Source organism: Coregonus lavaretus (genome assembly GCF_964263955.1).
Source record: "Coregonus lavaretus genome assembly, chromosome: 22".
Taxonomy (NCBI): Eukaryota; Metazoa; Chordata; class Actinopteri; order Salmoniformes; family Salmonidae; genus Coregonus; species Coregonus lavaretus.
This window is the reverse complement of record NC_140009.1, coordinates 21,977,045-21,994,575: the sequence shown is the minus strand read 5'-3', so window position 1 is coordinate 21,994,575 and position 17,531 is coordinate 21,977,045. Positions and strand designations below refer to the sequence as shown.

The window sequence follows — 17,531 nt, the reverse complement described above, 5'->3', positions numbered from 1 at the left end:
GTATGGAGGAGTGGGCCAAAATCCCTGCTGCAGTGTGTGCAAACCTGGTCAAGACCTACAGGAAACGTATGATCTCTGTAATTGCAAACAAAGGTTTCTGTACAAAAAATATTAAGTTATGCTTTTCTGATGTATCAAATACTTATGTCATGCAATAAAATGCAAATTAATTACTTAAAAATCATACAATTTGATTTTCTGGATTTTTGTTTTACATTCCGTCTCTCACAGTTGAAGTGTACCTATGATAAAAATTACAGACCTCTACATGCTTTGTAAGTAGGAAAACCTGCAAAATCGGCAGTGTATCAAATACTTGTTCTCCCCACTGTATATAGTACCAGTCAAGTTTGGACACACCTACTCATTCCAGGGTTTTTCTTTATTTTTACTATTTTCTACATTGTAGAATAATAGTGAAGACGTCAAAACTATGAAATAACACATATGGAGTAACCAAAGAAGTGTTAAACAAATCAAAATATATTTTATATATTTGAGATTCTTCAAATAGCCACCCTTTGCCTTGATGACAGCTTTGCACACTCTTGGCATTCTCTCAACCAGCTTCATGAGGTAGTCACCTGGAATGCATTTCAATTAACAGGTGTGCCTTCTTAAAAGTTCATTTGTGGAATTTCTTTCCTTCTTAATGCGTTTGAGCCAATCAGTTGTGTTGTGACAAGATAGGGAGGGTATACAGAAGATAGCCCTATTTGGTAAAAGACCAAGTCCATATTATGGCAAGAACAGTTCAAATAAGCAAAGAGAAACGACAGTCCATCATTACTTTAAGACATGAAGGTCAGTCAATACAGAAAATTTCAAGAACTTTGAAAGGTTCTTTTGTTTAACACTTTTTTGGTTACTACATGATTCCATATGTGTTATTTCATAGTTTTGATGTCTTCACTATTATTCTACAATGTGAAACATTTTAAAAGTAAAGAAGAACCCTTGAATGAGTAGGTGTGTCCAAACTTTTGACTGGTAGTTTATATATATATATATATATATATTTTTTAGAGGTTTAGGCTATAAGGCCCATGCATCCGACAGAGAAAGAAACAATATTTTCTGACTGGACATTTTGCACTGCTTTGGTGGAGTTCTTCGCTCTGTCTAGCCTACATTCCTCTCTTGCGTTCTGTATATAACATATTTATTGAAATAGGCTATAGCAAATAGGAATAGGCATATTACTTGGAATGTCACTCGTGTGCTGCCCGACTCTCGTGCACGGCACCAGTCAAGTTCAAATAAGCTAAACCATCGTCTGTCACATCAAAAGATGTCGTCCACATCACGATGTCGTCACCATCGACGATGGCTGTCAATCATCATCGATAGACGATACTATGGTAATATCACCCAACCCTACAGCCAGGCTAAGCTATTCAGCCACCACCCCCATAGACTTATGTCATATAAAAACACACCATAAGACAGAATCATCATGGTAGACACACAAATGACGTAGTGGACTGTGCAACTTTGAGAGCATTACAACCTTGCTATTCTGTTGAATGTAAGTTATGGAACTCTACAGCATTATGATTTGCATAATGTCTGCAGTATATAAAGCATCATTTAGCAACATAGTGTTTTTATTCACGACAAAACTTCAGTTACACAACGTGAAATCTATTAAGTGTAAAATAATGTCCAGTTATTACAACAAGTCCACGGTATATGTTTTTAATTTCCATCTATAAAGGGGTGAAAATATGTCCAGAAAGCCCACTTTTCTTTCTCCGAAAATATTCCAAAGATTTTCCCCGCATCCTAGGTTAAAGGTCACTTGGACTACATGCGTCAGATGGACACCATCCTTGTAGCTGTGGGCGTGCCCACCAGAGAGGTTCCAGGGGCTGGGGGCAGACCTCTTCAACCACTCACTATGACCGAGAGAAAACTGGACATAGCTATGGTCCAATTAGCACAAGGGAAAGTGGCCAAAGAGCAAAAACTGGTTGGTTCTTCGGGCTGGAGCAGAAGAGACTTTCACCGGAGAGGGTGAGGGAGGGAAAAAGGGAGTGCAGATGGAGGAAAAAGAGGATATGACAAGGTTGGGAGATCTCTGACATATCAGATCTGTTGGACTAGCTAAATGAGAACGATTTTGTTCCAACCTGCAACAGAGTTCTGAGGGGAATGCCGCCCATAAGGACAACGGTGCTGTCACACCCTGATCTGTTTCACCTGTCTTGGGCTTGTCTCCACCCCCCTCCAGGTGTCTCCCATTTTCCCCATTATCCCCTGTGCATTTATACCTGCATTTTCTGTTTGTCTGTTGCCAGTTCGTCTTGTCTCGTCAAGCCTACCAGCGTGTTTTTCCGTACTCCTGTTTTCTCTAGTCCCTGTTTTCTAGTCCTCCTGGTTCCGACCAATTCTGCCTGCCCTGACCCCGAGCCTGCCCAGCGTCCTGTACCTATCTGACTATGACCTGGTTTACAAACTTCTGCCTGCCCTGACCCTGAGCCTGCTTGCCGCCCTGTACCTGTCGGACTCGGACCTGGTCACGAACCTCTGCCTGTCCTCAACCTGCCCTTTTGCCTGCCTCCTGTGGTTGAATAAACTACTCTGTGTATTGAACCTTCCGTCTCCTGTGTCTGCATCAGGGTCATATCCTGAGTCGTGTTAGGTGCAGCTTTCCATCTTGAGTTTGAGGGAACACATCAACACACGGGACCAAACAGGCGGACATAGGAGGTTATAGGACCAACTGCAGTTCTTCTGCCTCTTCTCAACTTGAATTACCAACGACATCCCAGTTGTGTGTGGAAAGACCTCCTTTAGATTTTCAGCACACTCAGGTGCCAGAACACTCATTGAAGGCATCAGTGGACACAAATGGCAACTTCCAATGAAAACATCGTAATTGAACTAATCATGAACATGTGAACCCCTTAAGGGCTTTTTAGATTTATTTAACTATGGCAGCCTAATAAGTGATGAATAATGTATGCACTGTATAGTGTGTTTAAAGTACTGTAATTTTAATGTAGGCAGGATGTCAATTAAAAACATTTAATTACAAGACTATTTATAGACATCCCCCCACTTTTGTGGATACAAAGACAATGCAGCATGAATGAGTACCGGGCATTTTTTAAAATCTGTTGGGATCATGGTTATCACAGTGATGTCATCTAATGCAGTCACCCAATGACTCTCAGCACCTAGCTCTCTCTCATCCATTCCTGCCCTGTATGCTCACTAAATTACACCGTCTAGATTATTATCCATTCTTGCTACCACCAACAGTGCCGCTTTGATGAGTTCAACATTACACCTTCCTCCAACCTTTCCCCTCAGCGAAGTTTCCCATCATCTACCCTTGGTGGTAATAAGTTACAGTATGTAACATCTCTTCACGCTCTACTCTCCATCCTCCCCTTCAGTCCAGCGTGGCCACCTGATTGGGCAACAGCAAGGGCAGCTCAATCCCAGCGTGGTCGGCGTCAAACAGGTTGACGGCGTCTGTGGCGGTGGCGGGGGGCTGTGGGGGATCGGAGGCCAGGGATGGGTGCTCCGTGGGCATGTTGGGCTCGCCAGAGTTGCGGAGGGAGAGGGAGAGCACCGGTGAGGGTCTGCAGGGTGAGCGGGTGGAGCAGCACGGCAGCAGCCGCCCCAAGGCCCGTTTGAAGTCGCGCATAAACAGCGGGTAGATGATGGGGTTCATGGTGCTGTTACAGTAGCCCAGCCAGGTGATGGCGTCAAAGAGTGCCGGGGGAACACACTCGCATACCGCCTGACGAGAGAGAGAGAGCAGAAGGCAGGCACTGGGGTTGTGTTCAGTATGTACAGTGGGGGAAAAAAGTATTTAGTCAGCCACCAATTGTGCAAGTTCTCCCACTTAAAAAGATGAGAGAGGCCTGTAATTTTCATCATAGGTACACGTCAACTATGACAGACAAATTGAGCATTTTTTTCCCAGAAAATCACATTGTAGGATTTTTAATGAATTTATTTGCAAATTATGGTGGAAAATAAGTATTTGGTCACCTACAAACAAGCAAGATTTCTGGCTCTCACAGACCTGTAACTTCTTCTTTAAGAGGCTCCTCTGTCCTCCACTCGTTACCTGTATTAATGGCACCTGTTTGAACTTGTTATCAGTATAAAAGACACCTGTCCACAACCTCAAACAGTCACACTCCAAACTCCACTATGGCCAAGACCAAAGAGCTCTCAAAGGACACCAGAAACAAAATTGTAGACCTGCACCAGGCTGGGAAGACTGAATCTGCAATAGGTAAGCAGCTTGGTTTGAAGAAATCAACTGTGGGAGCAATTATTAGGAAATGGAAGACATACAAGACCACTGATAATCTCCCTCGATCTGGGGCTTCACGCAAGATCTCACCCCGTGGGGTCAAAATGATCACAAGAACGGTGAGCAAAAATCCCAGAACCACACGGGGGGACCTAGTGAATGACCTGCAGAGAGCTGGGACCAAAGTAACAAAGCCTACCATCAGTAACACACTACGCCGCCAGGGACTCAAATCCTGCAGTGCCAGACGTGTCCCCCTGCTTAAGCCAGTACATGTCCAGGCCCGTCTGAAGTTTGCTAGAGTGCATTTGGATGATCCAGAAGAGGATTGGGAGAATGTCATATGGTCAGATGAAACCAAAATAGAACTTCTTGGTAAAAACTCAACTCGTCGTGTTTGGAGGACAAAGAATGCTGAGTTGCATCCAAAGAACACCATACCTACTGTGAAGCATGGGGGTGGAAACATCATGCTTTGGGGCTGTTTTTCTGCAAAGGGACCAGGACGACTGATCCGTGTAAAGGAAAGAATGAATGGGGCCATGTATCGTGAGATTTTGAGTGAAAACCTCCTTCCATCAGCAAGGGCATTGAAGATGAAACATGGCTGGGTCTTTCAGCATGACAATGATCCCAAACACACCGCCCGGGCAACGAAGGAGTGGCTTCGTAAGAAGCATTTCAAGGTCCTGGAGTGGCCTAGCCAGTCTCCAGATCTCAACCCCATAGAAAATCTTTGGAGGGAGTTGAAAGTCCGTGTTGCCCAGCGACAGCCCCAAAACATCACTGCTCTAGAGGAGATCTGCATGGAGGAATGGGCCAAAATACCAGCAACAGTGTGTGAAAACCTTGTGAAGACTTACAGAAAATGTTTGACCTGTGTCATTGCCAACAAAGGGTAAATAACAAAGTATTGAGAAACTTTTGTTATTGACCAAATACTTATTTTCCACCATAATTTGCAAATAAATTCATTAAAAATCCTACAATGTGATTTTCTGCAATTTTTTTTCTCATTTTGTCTGTCATAGTTGACATGTACCTATGATGAAAATTACAGGCCTCTCTCATCTTTTTAAGTGGGAGAACTTGCACAATTGGTGGCTGACTAAATACTTTTTTTCCCCACTGTACGTAACAATATGTTGTGAAACAAATAATTTAATAAAAAGTATTCTTATAGGAAATATGTAGCCAGTAAGAGGTAAAAAAGAAAATAATATTGTAAAGGCTCTTTTCATTAGTGTACAGAACTCACTGTAATTGGGCCTAAGTAGAATATATATATATATATAAACTACCAGTCAAAAGTTTGGACTCACCTACTCATTCAAGGGTTTTTCTTTATTTTTACTATTTTCTACATTGTAGAATAATAGTGAAGACATCAAAATGATGAAATAACACATATGGAATCATGTAGTAACCAAAAAAGTGTTAAACAAAAGAAACTATATTTGAGATTCTTCAAATAGCCACCCTTTGCCTTAATGACAGCTTTGCACACGCTTGGCATTCTCTCAACCAGCTTCACCTGGACTGCTTTTCCAACAGTCTTGAAGGAGTTCCCACATATGCTGACCACTTGTTGGCTGCTTTTCCTTCACTCTGCCAAATTTGGACTACAGACCAAAGGACACATTTCCACCGGTCTAATGTCCATTGCTCGTGTTTCTTGGCCCAAGCAGGTCTCTTGTTCTTATTGGTATCCTTTTAGTAGTGGTTTCTTTGAAGCAATTTGACCATGAAGGCCGGATTCACACAGTCCCCTCTGAACAGTTAATGTTGAGATGTGTCTGTGACTTGAACTCTGAAGCATTTATTTGGGCTGCAATTTCTGAGACTGGTAACTCTAATGAACTTATCTTCTGCAGCAGAGGTAAATCTGGGTCTTCCATACCTGTGGCGGTCCTCATGAGAGCCAGTTTCATCATAGTGCTTGATGGTTTTTGCGACTGCACTTGAAGAAACTTTCAAAGTTCTTGAAATGTTCCGTATTGCCTGACTTTCATGTCTGAAAGTAATGATGGACTGTTGTTTCTCTTTGCTTATTTGAGCTGTTCTTGCCATAATATGGACTTGGTCTTTTACCAAATAGGGCTATCTTCTGTATACCTTGTCACAACACAACTGATTGGCTCAAACACATTAAGAAGGAAAGAAATTCCACAAATTAACTTTTAAGAAGGCACACCTGTTAATTGAAATGCATTCCAGGTGACTACTACTCATGAAGCTGGTTGAGAGAATGCCAAGAGTGTGCAAAGCTGTCATCAAGGCAAAGGGTGGCTATTTGAAGAATCTCAATTCTAAAATATATTTTGATTTGTTTAACACTTTTTTGGTTACTACATGATTCCATACGTGTTATTTCATGGTTTTGATGTCTTCACTATTATTCTACAATGTAAAAAAGAAAAACCTTTTGAATGAGTAGGTGTGTCCAAACTTTTGACTGGTAGTGTATGTAAACTAGGGACAACCCATAGAAGGGTGAAAGACTGGCTCACTATGGCATATCAGAGAGAACGCGAGAAGACTGCTGTTGGAGGACTGTCCTATATTATGAAGATGAATGAGGGAGGCAGTGAGTGAGAAGGTGAAAAAAGGGAGGGGGGTGTTCACATACCACATTGCATGTGAAAGGAAGGGGGAGGAAGGCAGACACACATGAGCCCTCTGTGCTATATTCTGGAGGAGTGAAGTGAGGGACACAGATGGGAAATGAAATGACTGGATCATTGAAGGCCTGAAAGCAGGACAACGATAATTACCAATTTAGATTAAATTATTTTATGTCACACTTTATCCTGAAGATTAACATGCTCCCCTTGAGTTTAGCTAATGAACAAATGGTGAAGGGTGGTACGTTTTATGTTTGGCTTCTTTAATCTAATCAAGCATCTTATAATTTTTCTCCCTAAAATTCTACAACCCAAAAAGACCATGGCATTTACACATTCTTAGGATGACCTCCCCCCATTGTATTTCACACATTGCTTTTGTGCTGAACCACATGGCAACACTCCAGCGATGATAATCCTGGGTGATGGAACAGTAAAAACACCCATTCGAGTCACTGAGGTGAATGAAATATGGAGCTCAGATGAAGACCACAGCCCTGAATCTAAAGAAATAGGATTACAAAACCTTCGTTTTTAACTGTGAATGAAGATATACTCTACATGTGAGACGTCCCACAATAATATAATATAAAAACGATGTTTTAGCAAAAGTCCAAATTGTCTGTCTCTAGAATTTGGCATTAAATTAAAAAAGGATGAGTGGACATCAAATATACAGTATGTTCCTGTATAGTATGTTCCGGTAGATAAGGGAGCATTTGCAAGCAAAATTCCTGTCTTAAATTTTACATTTACATTTTAGTCATTTAGCAGACGCTCTTATCCAGAGCGACTTAGAGTTAGTATTTTCTACTGCTTATTATTCCACTTGACCAGCATCCCTCTCTATTCATACAGCCAACCTATTTAGTATCCACTTGACCCCCCCCCACCCCCTCCCCCAGGTAATTCAAATAACGTGCAGGACCGAGTTTGGGAAACCCTGCTCTAGCTGACATCTTTCCCAGACAGAGGAATAAGGCAACCTCAGAGCACACACAAAAGGAACTTAATTGCCATAAGATGGAGCATCACACATGGAATGCATGTGGTCCAGGTTCTGTAATACAGGGAATAATTGGTAATGAATAGGGAGGGTGTACACAAACATAATGAGAACAGATGTGCTATACAATATACTGTGTGCATGTGGTTTGCAAGTTTCGACCCTGAGAAGATGAGTAGCAACCAATTGAAAGATTTATATTCATCTCCGCTCAGAGCACCTAGCTGATCCCCTAGTGTTTGGCTCATAATTGTTTTTAAATCCCTCTATTGAAATGTCCTTTGAATCCCAATGTTTACTGTAGGCACTACAACAAGGCACCAGATTCGATTGTGTATTTTATAGGCCAATTTCTTTAATAATGTGTAGGTAAAGTGAAAGTTTGGAAATTGAGATTTCACTAGGATTTCAGGAGAACATGTATACTCTTCTATGCTTGATATTAACGGAATAGTTCGTTTAAATCACTGAATTCTCTCTTTAATACAGAGGCCGACGCAGTCTGAGCCACTGACCTGGGCCATGTTGGTGATGAAGAAGGGCAGCCAGGCGCTGAAGAAGAGGCCTAGCAGGACTCCCAGGGTCAGACTGGCCTTCACTGCCCTCCGTCCCTGCCGGTGGGCCAGCCGCCGCTCCCTGTTCACCGACAACTGAGGACAGAGGGAAAGACAGGGCTGTCAGAGACAAGGGCCGTGTCCGAATACCCATAGTTGCGTCCTAAATAAGCAGTTTGAGTATGCAAAAAATAAAAATAAATCGAGTATACTTTAAATGCCCGGATGTTATACTCACTTCGGTTTTGACAACAGCTGGTCAACTAGATATGGGGATGCACTAGCGAAATTAACTAATAGCAAGAAACAACGCAATCGCGCATGACGTATTCTCAGTATGTGAAAATAGGTTTTATAGTATGTGAACTTTCGAAAATCTAGTATGTTTTAAATGCCAGGATGTGATAGCCTACTCATTTCAGTTCTTCATCTAGTATAATTCGATGCACAGTTTTCCACAATGCATAGGAAGAGGTTGGCTGCGAGCTCCAGCAGCGCGCCGACCCCGGCCTCCTTAACCGTGGTTGGAGTCAGCCAATTACGCACGGCTGAAATGCGATCTCCCTCCATCTCCTCACCTGAGATGGTAATGCGGTATCCGAGGAAGGAGACGGACTGCTGGAAAAACAGACACTTTTCTGCCTTGGCATAAAGGTCATTTTCCAACAGTCGGGCCAGCAAACCAGGGACACATGCTCGGCGCGCGTAGTGGAATACACCAGAATGTCACCGATGTAGACCACTACACCGCGACCAAGCATGTCCCGATAACACCTCGTTCACAAAGGACTGGAAGACGGATGGAGCATTCATCAAACCGTAGGGCATCACCAGGTATTCATAATGCCCCGTGGTTGTGCTGAATGCTGTCTTCCACTCATCCCCCTCTCGGACACGCACCAGGTTGTACGCACTCCGGAGATCTAATTTGGTGAAGAAGCGCGCCCCATGCATTGACTCGATCACTGAAGGAATGAGGGGGAGAGCATAACTAAATCGTATCGTCTCCTTGTTCAGTGATCGATAATCAATGCAAGGGCGCAGACCGCCGTCTTTCTTCTTCACAAAAAAGAAACTCGGAGGCGGGTGAAGTGGAGGGACTTATAAACCCCTGGCACAGGGACTCGGTGACGTATGTTTCCATAGCTTCTGTTTCAGCCTGTGACAGGGGATACACATGACTCCTGGGAGGCACAGCGTCTACCCGGAGGTTTATCGTGCAGTCCCCCGCCCGATGAGGGGGTAACTTGGTCGCCTGCGTTTTGGAAAACGCGTGCGCCAAATCGAGGTAGTCGGGGGGGGGGGGGGGGGGGGGGGGATGCGCACTGTGGAGGTACTGTCTGGACTTTCCACCGTGATTGCACCAACGGAAACACCGAGACACCTACCCTGACACTCTCGCGACCACCCCGTGAGAACCCTCTGCGGCCATGAGAATGTGGGGTTGTGGGGTGCTAACCAAGGGATGCCTAGTACCACAGGGAAAGCAGGAGACTCAATGATAAAAAACATGACTAGGTCGCAATGAGTCTCGTGGGTAACCATGGTGATTGGTGCGGTAACTTCCCTAACAAACCCGGACCCTAATGGTCGACTGTCAAGTGCTCTGATGGTGAGTGGAATGGATAGGGGAATGAATGAAATGTCTAGACTGTGTGAAAATGCCCTGTCCATAAAGTTCCCAGCTGTGCCTGAATCGACTAGCGCCTTACACTGGGGAACTACAATGTGATCAGAAAAGTGGATGGGTAGGATACAGTGCGCAGCAGAGGACTCTGAACAAGTATGGGTGTTCAATACCTGGGGTGATGCGAGAGTGCCCTGCCTGCCGCCTCCAGGCCCAAAAGAACACTGACGACATCGTGCAGTGTAATGTCCCTTCGTGCCATCAGAGTGACACTGGCGCTGTCGTCCTCCGCTCTCTCGGATCGCGGCTCCACCCAGCTCCATCAGCTCATGATCCGAGTCGGCCGGGGTTGGAACGGGCAGACCCCCTCCAGGACGTCCTCTGGCCACCAGCAGGTTGTCCAAACGGATGGCCATGTCCACCAGTTGCGTGAAGGACAACATGGTGTCGCGGCAGGCTAGCTCCCTTCGGACGTCCTTCCGCAGATGGCACCGGAAGTGGTCGATAAGGGCCCGCTTGTTCTACCCGAACCCAGCTGCTAGAGTCCGAAACTCCAAGGCGAAGTCCTGCGCAGTCCTCGTCCCCTGCCTCAGGTGGACCAGCTGCTTGCCCGCCTCGACCTTCGGGCGGGTGATCAAAGACAGACCGAAAGAGTTGAGTGAACTCCCCGTAGTTGTCCAACGTGGCTCCTCCTTCGTTCCAGACCGCGTTGGCCCACTCCAGGGCTTTCCCCGAGAGGCAGGAGACGAGGGTGGACACCTTCTTCCGCTCCGATGGGGCTGGCCTGATGCTGGAGAAGTAGAGCTCCAGTTGGAGGAGGAATCCCTGGCAGAGAGCAGCTGTCCCGTCGAACTCCTGTGGTCGGGATATATGGATCCCTCTGGGTGCTGGGGTGTGGGTGGCTGGATCCGGTTGCCCAGCTGGTCTCGACAGATCGGGTGTTCTCCTCTCCAGGCGTTGGACGACCTGGAGAACCCGATACATTGCTTCTCCCAAGCTGGCTAGCATTGTTGAATGCTCCTGGACCCGTGCCACGACTCCAGGCATACGCTCCTCTCCTGCTGACTCCATTTCAGGTGGGTGATTCTGTGATGCGTGATTTGAAGGAGTCAGGCGCAGGAGGGTAAATCACAGTATACAGAGTTTATTCCGTAATCCAGCATAACCAGTCCAGTGCGCAAAACAGGCGCACTGGAACAAACATGCACACGGGGAAAATACCCCGGCAATACAAAATACTGAGCTTAACCGAGCTACTAATCCTCACAATGAACAATCACCCATAAGGACAAGGGGGGCAGAGGGAACACTTAAACACATACTAATGAGGAGAATATGAACCAGGTGTGTGTGTAATTACATTTTAGTCATTTAGCAGACGCTCTTATCCAGAGCGACTTACAGTTAGTGAGTGCATACATTTTTCATACTGGCCCCCCATGGGAATCGAACCCACAACCCTGGCGTTGCAAGCGCCATGCTCTACCAACTGAGCTACAGGAGGCCATTTGACAAGACAATCGACAAGACAATTGACAAGACAAGACAAGACAAATGGAATGATGAGATATGGAGCGGCAGTGGCTAGAAGGCCGGTGACGACGAACGCCGAAGCCTGCCCGAACAAGGAGGGGAGGCAGCTGTGACAACATGTAAAGTGTTGGTCCCATGTTTCAGGAGCTGAAATAACTTATCCCAGAAACACACAAAAAGCTTATTTCTCTAAAAAGTTTGCACAAATTTGTTTACATCCCTGTTAGTGAGTATTTCTCATTTGCCAATATAATCCATCCACCTGACATGTGTGGCATATCAAGAAGCTGATTAAAGAGCATGATCATTACACAGGTGCACCTTGTGCTGGGAACAATAAAAAGCCACTATAAAATGTGCAGTTTTGTCACACAACACAATGCCACAGATGTCTCAAGTTTTGAGGGAGCGTGCAATTGGCATGCTGACTGCAGGAATGTCCACCAGAGCTGTTGCCAGATAATTTAATATTAATTTCTCTACCATAAGCCTCCTCCAACATCATTATAGAGAATTTGGCAGTACGTCCAACCGGCCTCACAACCGCAGACCACGTGTAACCACGCCAGCCCAGGACCTCCACATCCGGCTTCTTCACCTGTGGGATCATCTGAGAACTGTGGGTTTGCACAACCGAAGAATTTCTGCACAAACTGTCAGAAACCGTTTCAGAGACGCTCATCTGTGTGCTCGTCGTTCTCACCAGGGTCTTGACGTGACTGCAGTTTGACGTCGTAACTGACTTCAGTGGGCAAATGCTCACCTTCGATGGCCACTGGCATGCTGGAGAAGTGTGCTCTACACGAATGAATCCCGGTTTCAACTGTACCGGGCAGATGGCAGACAGCGTGTCTGGCATCATGTGGGCGAGCAGTTTGCTGATGTCAACGTGTGAACAGAGTGCCCCATGGTGGAGGTGCGGTTATGGTATGGGCAGGCATAAGCTACGAACAATGAACACCATTGCATTTTATCGATGGCAATTTGAATGCACAGAGATACTGTGACGAGATCCTGAGGCCCATTGTCGTGCCGTTCATCCGCTGCCATCACCTCATGTTTCAGCATGATAATGCACGGCCTCGTGTCGCGAGGATCTGTACACAATTCCTGGAAGCTGAAAATGTCCCAGTTCTTCCATGGCCTGCATACTCACCAGACAATGTCACCCACTGAGCATGTTAGGGATGCTCTGGATCGACATGTACGACAGCGTGTTTCAGTTCCTGCCAATATCCGGTAACTTCGCACAGCCATTGAAGAGGCGTGGGACAACATTCCACAGGCCACAATCAACAGCCTGAGCTAAAGGAGATGTGTCACGCTGCATGAGGCAAATGGTGGTCACACCAGATACTGACTGGTTTTCTGATCCACACCCCTACCTTTTTTTAAAGGTATCTGTGACCAACTGATGCATATCTTTATGCTCAGTCATGTGAAATCCATAGATTAGGGACTAATGAATTTATTTCAATTGACTGATTTCCTTATACGAACTGTAACTCAAGTTGTTGCATGTTGCGTTGATATTTTTGTTCAGTGTAAATACTAAACCATCTTTTGATTTCTGAATGTGTCGACACCGTGGATCTTGGGGTGTGGCTCCGTTATTGAATTCACATCAATCAAGCTTTTTGATTTCAACATATGGATTTAGTTTTAGTTTTTTAGGCTAAGCTACCTATTTAATTTATGGATCAAGCCATAGCGGTCATTCTGATCTCGGTCCCACTGATCAGTGCTTTAGTTTATGTTGCTGTCCAGCGGTTCTGAATTTGCGATGCACCCGACTGTCCAGGTTTTTCTGTGCAATAGCCTTTTGATTTGAACATTTGAAAAGTATTGGTGTGTCTACTAGGCTATTTGATTTAATATTTATATATGTTACAGCACTTTGGTTTCACTAATACATTTGTTGAAATGGAACCAAATTATCTGTTTCTGTCTTCAGTCTTTTTAAAATAGGATAGATGGGTTATATGGGCTACAGTGTAGGTCAAATGTGAAAGTCTGCATATAACCAGCCTGAGTAGGCCTATGACTTCATTACTATTCTATTCAGAGTTTAGATAGATTAATCGAATTGGAAATGAGATATTATCAGGCTGGTTAATGTGATGCATGTCTGAATTTTCGAAAATTCCAACCGCACTAGGCCCCGCCCAGGTTACCCATCCAGTCAGGAGCCGCTACTGCGTTGCGGCTGTGGTATACTGCATAGCCTACCTTTTACTAAACGGTACGTGCTAAATAGTAGGCTATGCGACAATGAGTACATAGTATGCAGTTTAAGTATGTAGTATGCTAGTGTGGGTATTCGGACACGGCCAAGGACTGCATCTGAATTTATCAAAGAACCTAGGTATTTATTGAATTTTACAAGTTAGCTACAGGTCCACATTGTTACATGATTCTTAAAACATTTTACAGACACTCTTATCCAGAGTGAGTTACAGGAGCAATTAGGGTTAAGCGCCTTGCTCAAGGGCACATTGACAGATTTTTCACCTAGTTGGCTCGGGGATTCGAATGGTTACTGGACAAGCGCTCTTAACCGCTAGGCTACCTGCCGCCCAAAAACTGTTTTACCTGTTTGCGGCATGCACAATTTAAAGGATTTGCAAATTAACTCAGTGAAATTAAAACAATAATTCTAGGGTGAGTACAAATCTAATGCATTGAAAGTTCATTGTGTACAAACAGCAAACAGGTATAAATAGCTTTAAGTACGTATGCAACAATGTGCACTTACACAAAAGCTACCATGTAAATATTTAGGTTTCATAGCTGGAGTAGCAAAATAAAATAAACTATAGCTTCCACCACATTGCTTTCAGGAGAAGAGTCTCAGGAAAAAAGGTAATGTATGTAGGCCTAACTCTTGCATTTAACAAGATGTAATGCTCACATTGAAAGAGACGTGTTGTTGAATACATCGAAAAGTCCCTGCGTGGAACAACATTGTTATGAATTACTGTCCTAGGCCCCAATCTCAGGAGTGTAGGCACAGGCCCTTGACTACATAAATACCATGCAATGTCTGTGCCATTTATTCCAACTAGCAACCACTTCAACTTCAACAGGCGCCATTGCCCCTCCTCCCTCTTTGCGTCTTTCACAGGATTTTTTATTAACCATGAATTTGTATTGGGCTCAACATAATCTGAAACACAACCAAAACAAACTGCAAATGCATTCAACAAGTTTGTAAAGTCACAAGCTTGATGTAGTCATTGCGTGCTAGTAATATGGGACCAAACACTAAACTTTGGACTAAATTGAATACACTGTGAATTTGTCCAAATACTTGACACCTTCAAATGGGGGAACTACATACATAAAGTGCATTCATTTCTAAACAGTAAAACAGATATGTACGAAAACACCCTCAAATAAAAGGTGACATTCTGTACTGTCGCCTCATATAAAAACATTTGATCTCAAATCCAAAATGCTGTGTAATCTACCTAATCTACCCACTCCACCTTTGTAATCTCACCTTCTTGAATCCATCTCCCAAGTCAATGGCCGTGTCCTAATTATCTTAGCTAGATCCCCACATTTGTTTTCCTTCATGACAACTAATCTGAGAGGCAGTGAAGGCACCATGGTGGAAACCTATCCAGGCACACAGTGATCATGCAGGGACGGATTATACAGCTTTGGGATGTAGCCTCATTGTATCCCCCTTAATCTCCTCTACCACCCCTCGCTCTCACCGGCACGTGGCGTGACACATGGCGCTCCTGATGACTGTAGTCATCTCCTTCGAGGTGAACATGTCTGGCGGCGCCCCCACCTGGTGACGGAGGGTGAGAAGGCTCCCCAGGCGAACGGTGCGGGTACGGAGGGTGACTTAGCGCCGCCACCCGCCTCGCCTGTCTTCGCGCCGCCAGGAGAATCTGACAGTAGGTGAAGCAGATGGCACTGGATGGCAGGAAGAAGGTGAGGACGGACGCCACCAGGGCAAAAGGCAGGGTAACCTGCAGACAACACTGGAAGGACAGACCACCGAAGGGCGACAGCTGGAAGTAGGAGGCGGGGTACCACAAGCTCAGCTCTGGGTATGTGCTGACATTGGCACTGCCAGCCCCATGCATTGGGGAATGGCCACTCCCATGACCCAAGCTGTGCCAGTTCATCTTGATGGGCAAGAAGGAGGTGAGGGCGGCCAGACCCCAGGCCCCTCCCACCAGAAGCAGGGCCCGGGGAGGGGTCATCCTCTGCTTGTAGCGCAGTGGCGAGATGATGAGGAGGTAGCGGTCCAGGCTGATCACACATAGGTTGAGAATGGAGGCACTGCAGCACATGACGTCGAAGCAGAGCCACACGGGGCAGAAGCCCGGCCACAACACCCAGGCCCCATACAGCACATTGAGCATTGCCGGTGGCATCACAACCAGAGCCACCATCAGGTCCGACAGGAAGAGAGACACCAGGAAACAGTTGGAGGTGTTGCGTAAGGAGCGCTGGGCAAACACCAGAGCTATCAGCAGAGTGTTGCCACAAGCCGTCATCAGGATGATGAGGGTTAACATGCACGCCAACAGCCACGGACCGCTGCCACTGATGCCCCAGGCACTGTTCGCGGACAAGCTGCCATTGGAGCTCCCTAAAGGGTTAACTGCATCCACACCTGCAGCTGCTGCCTCTAAGCCAGATAAGGTGGAGTTGCCCATAGCGGTGGTTGACATTGGTCAATGTGAGAGCTTCCCTGTTGCTCTCCCAGTCTGTGAATGTGAACAGTTGCTGTGAAGCACAAAATTGATGTGACTTCTGGTGCTGCTAAAGCTTTCCTGACACTTGAGGAGAATAAAGAGAAGACAATGAGGTCCTGTTTTGATAATCCATTCACCACATCCTTCCCAAGGTTATTTCTCAGTAATTTCTCTCTCCTAAGTGTGAAAACCTATTGATTCCTGTTGCAGCTGCGATCAGAAGTGCCGGCACTGTTTCCATCTCTCCATTGTGCCAAATAGTCCTGTTTTCATCAGCGTTGGAGCCAGAGTGAGCAGTTCTGTGGCTGTCAGTGTGTTTCAAAGCTGCGCGTCACGATGACACTCGCTGGGGAGGGCAAATTGAGAGGTGGGCTACAACGTGTGAGAGCAAAGGCAGCTTGAGTGGAACAGCAAGAAGAGGGAAAAATAACAAATTCTCCAAGTTATTCTTTACTACACACACACACACACAAGGTTGTGTGTGTGAGGGCTGTGTGAAATCTATTTGCTGCTCCTTGTGGAATTGTGAATATCAAGTCTTTGTGTTGAACAGAACATACTCCACTGCGAGGGTATCATTTGTAAGCAAGGCTCTGGCCGCAAGTGCTCTACGGGTATATTTTTGTCATGTTGCCTCTGGCTCCCCACTCCTGCTAATCCCCGTGCCTGCCACTCCAGCTCGCCTCCCAGCCAGAGCGCTCCGCTCCCGGGGAAGGAGCGTGTCTGAGCATTGAACTGCTAATACATGCTGGTGCACATTCACAGCTAGTTGATGCAAATTCTGTCACAGCAAGGAGGCAGTGTGGGCTTTATACATCTGTTGTACAATTTTTAATTTAATAGCCTGTGATTCTGACATTCATGCATTATCTCTGTGAAAAAAATAATTTATTGACTCTGTTTCTTCTTAGAGCGTGACATCAGTTGATGGTATATATCAGGGTGCTATATGGAAAGGTCCCGTCACACAAATTTCCTAGGTGGCAAAGGTCCGGATGGATAGTCATTTATCGGCATTTAACAAACCCCCACCTCGCAACCTATGCGACCCCAAACTGTTCACAACGCTCTTGTTGGCGGAGAGAAAATCTAGCAGTTTTAAAGCAAATCTTTCATTTTGCATGAGGCAGATATTTTTTTGCCGTTTTTAAAGCTAATATCCTGCAATTCTACACATTTTTCCATGT

At 45.3% G+C, this 17,531-nt stretch overlaps 1 protein-coding gene across 1 annotated transcript; it reads right to left on the bottom strand.

Annotated features, from left to right (window-relative positions):
* Window positions 1-3,400: 3,400 nt before the first annotated feature.
* Window positions 3,401-16,305, bottom strand: LOC311149882 (5-hydroxytryptamine receptor 6-like; the record flags this gene model as incomplete). Its single annotated transcript, XM_084187119.1, has 3 exons — window positions 3,401-3,754; window positions 8,425-8,559; window positions 15,346-16,305. The coding sequence occupies 3 exons, from the start codon at window positions 16,303-16,305 to the stop codon at window positions 3,401-3,403; spliced, it is 1,449 nt and encodes a 482-aa protein (XP_084043245.1).
* Between the last annotated feature and the right edge of the window lie 1,226 nt (window positions 16,306-17,531).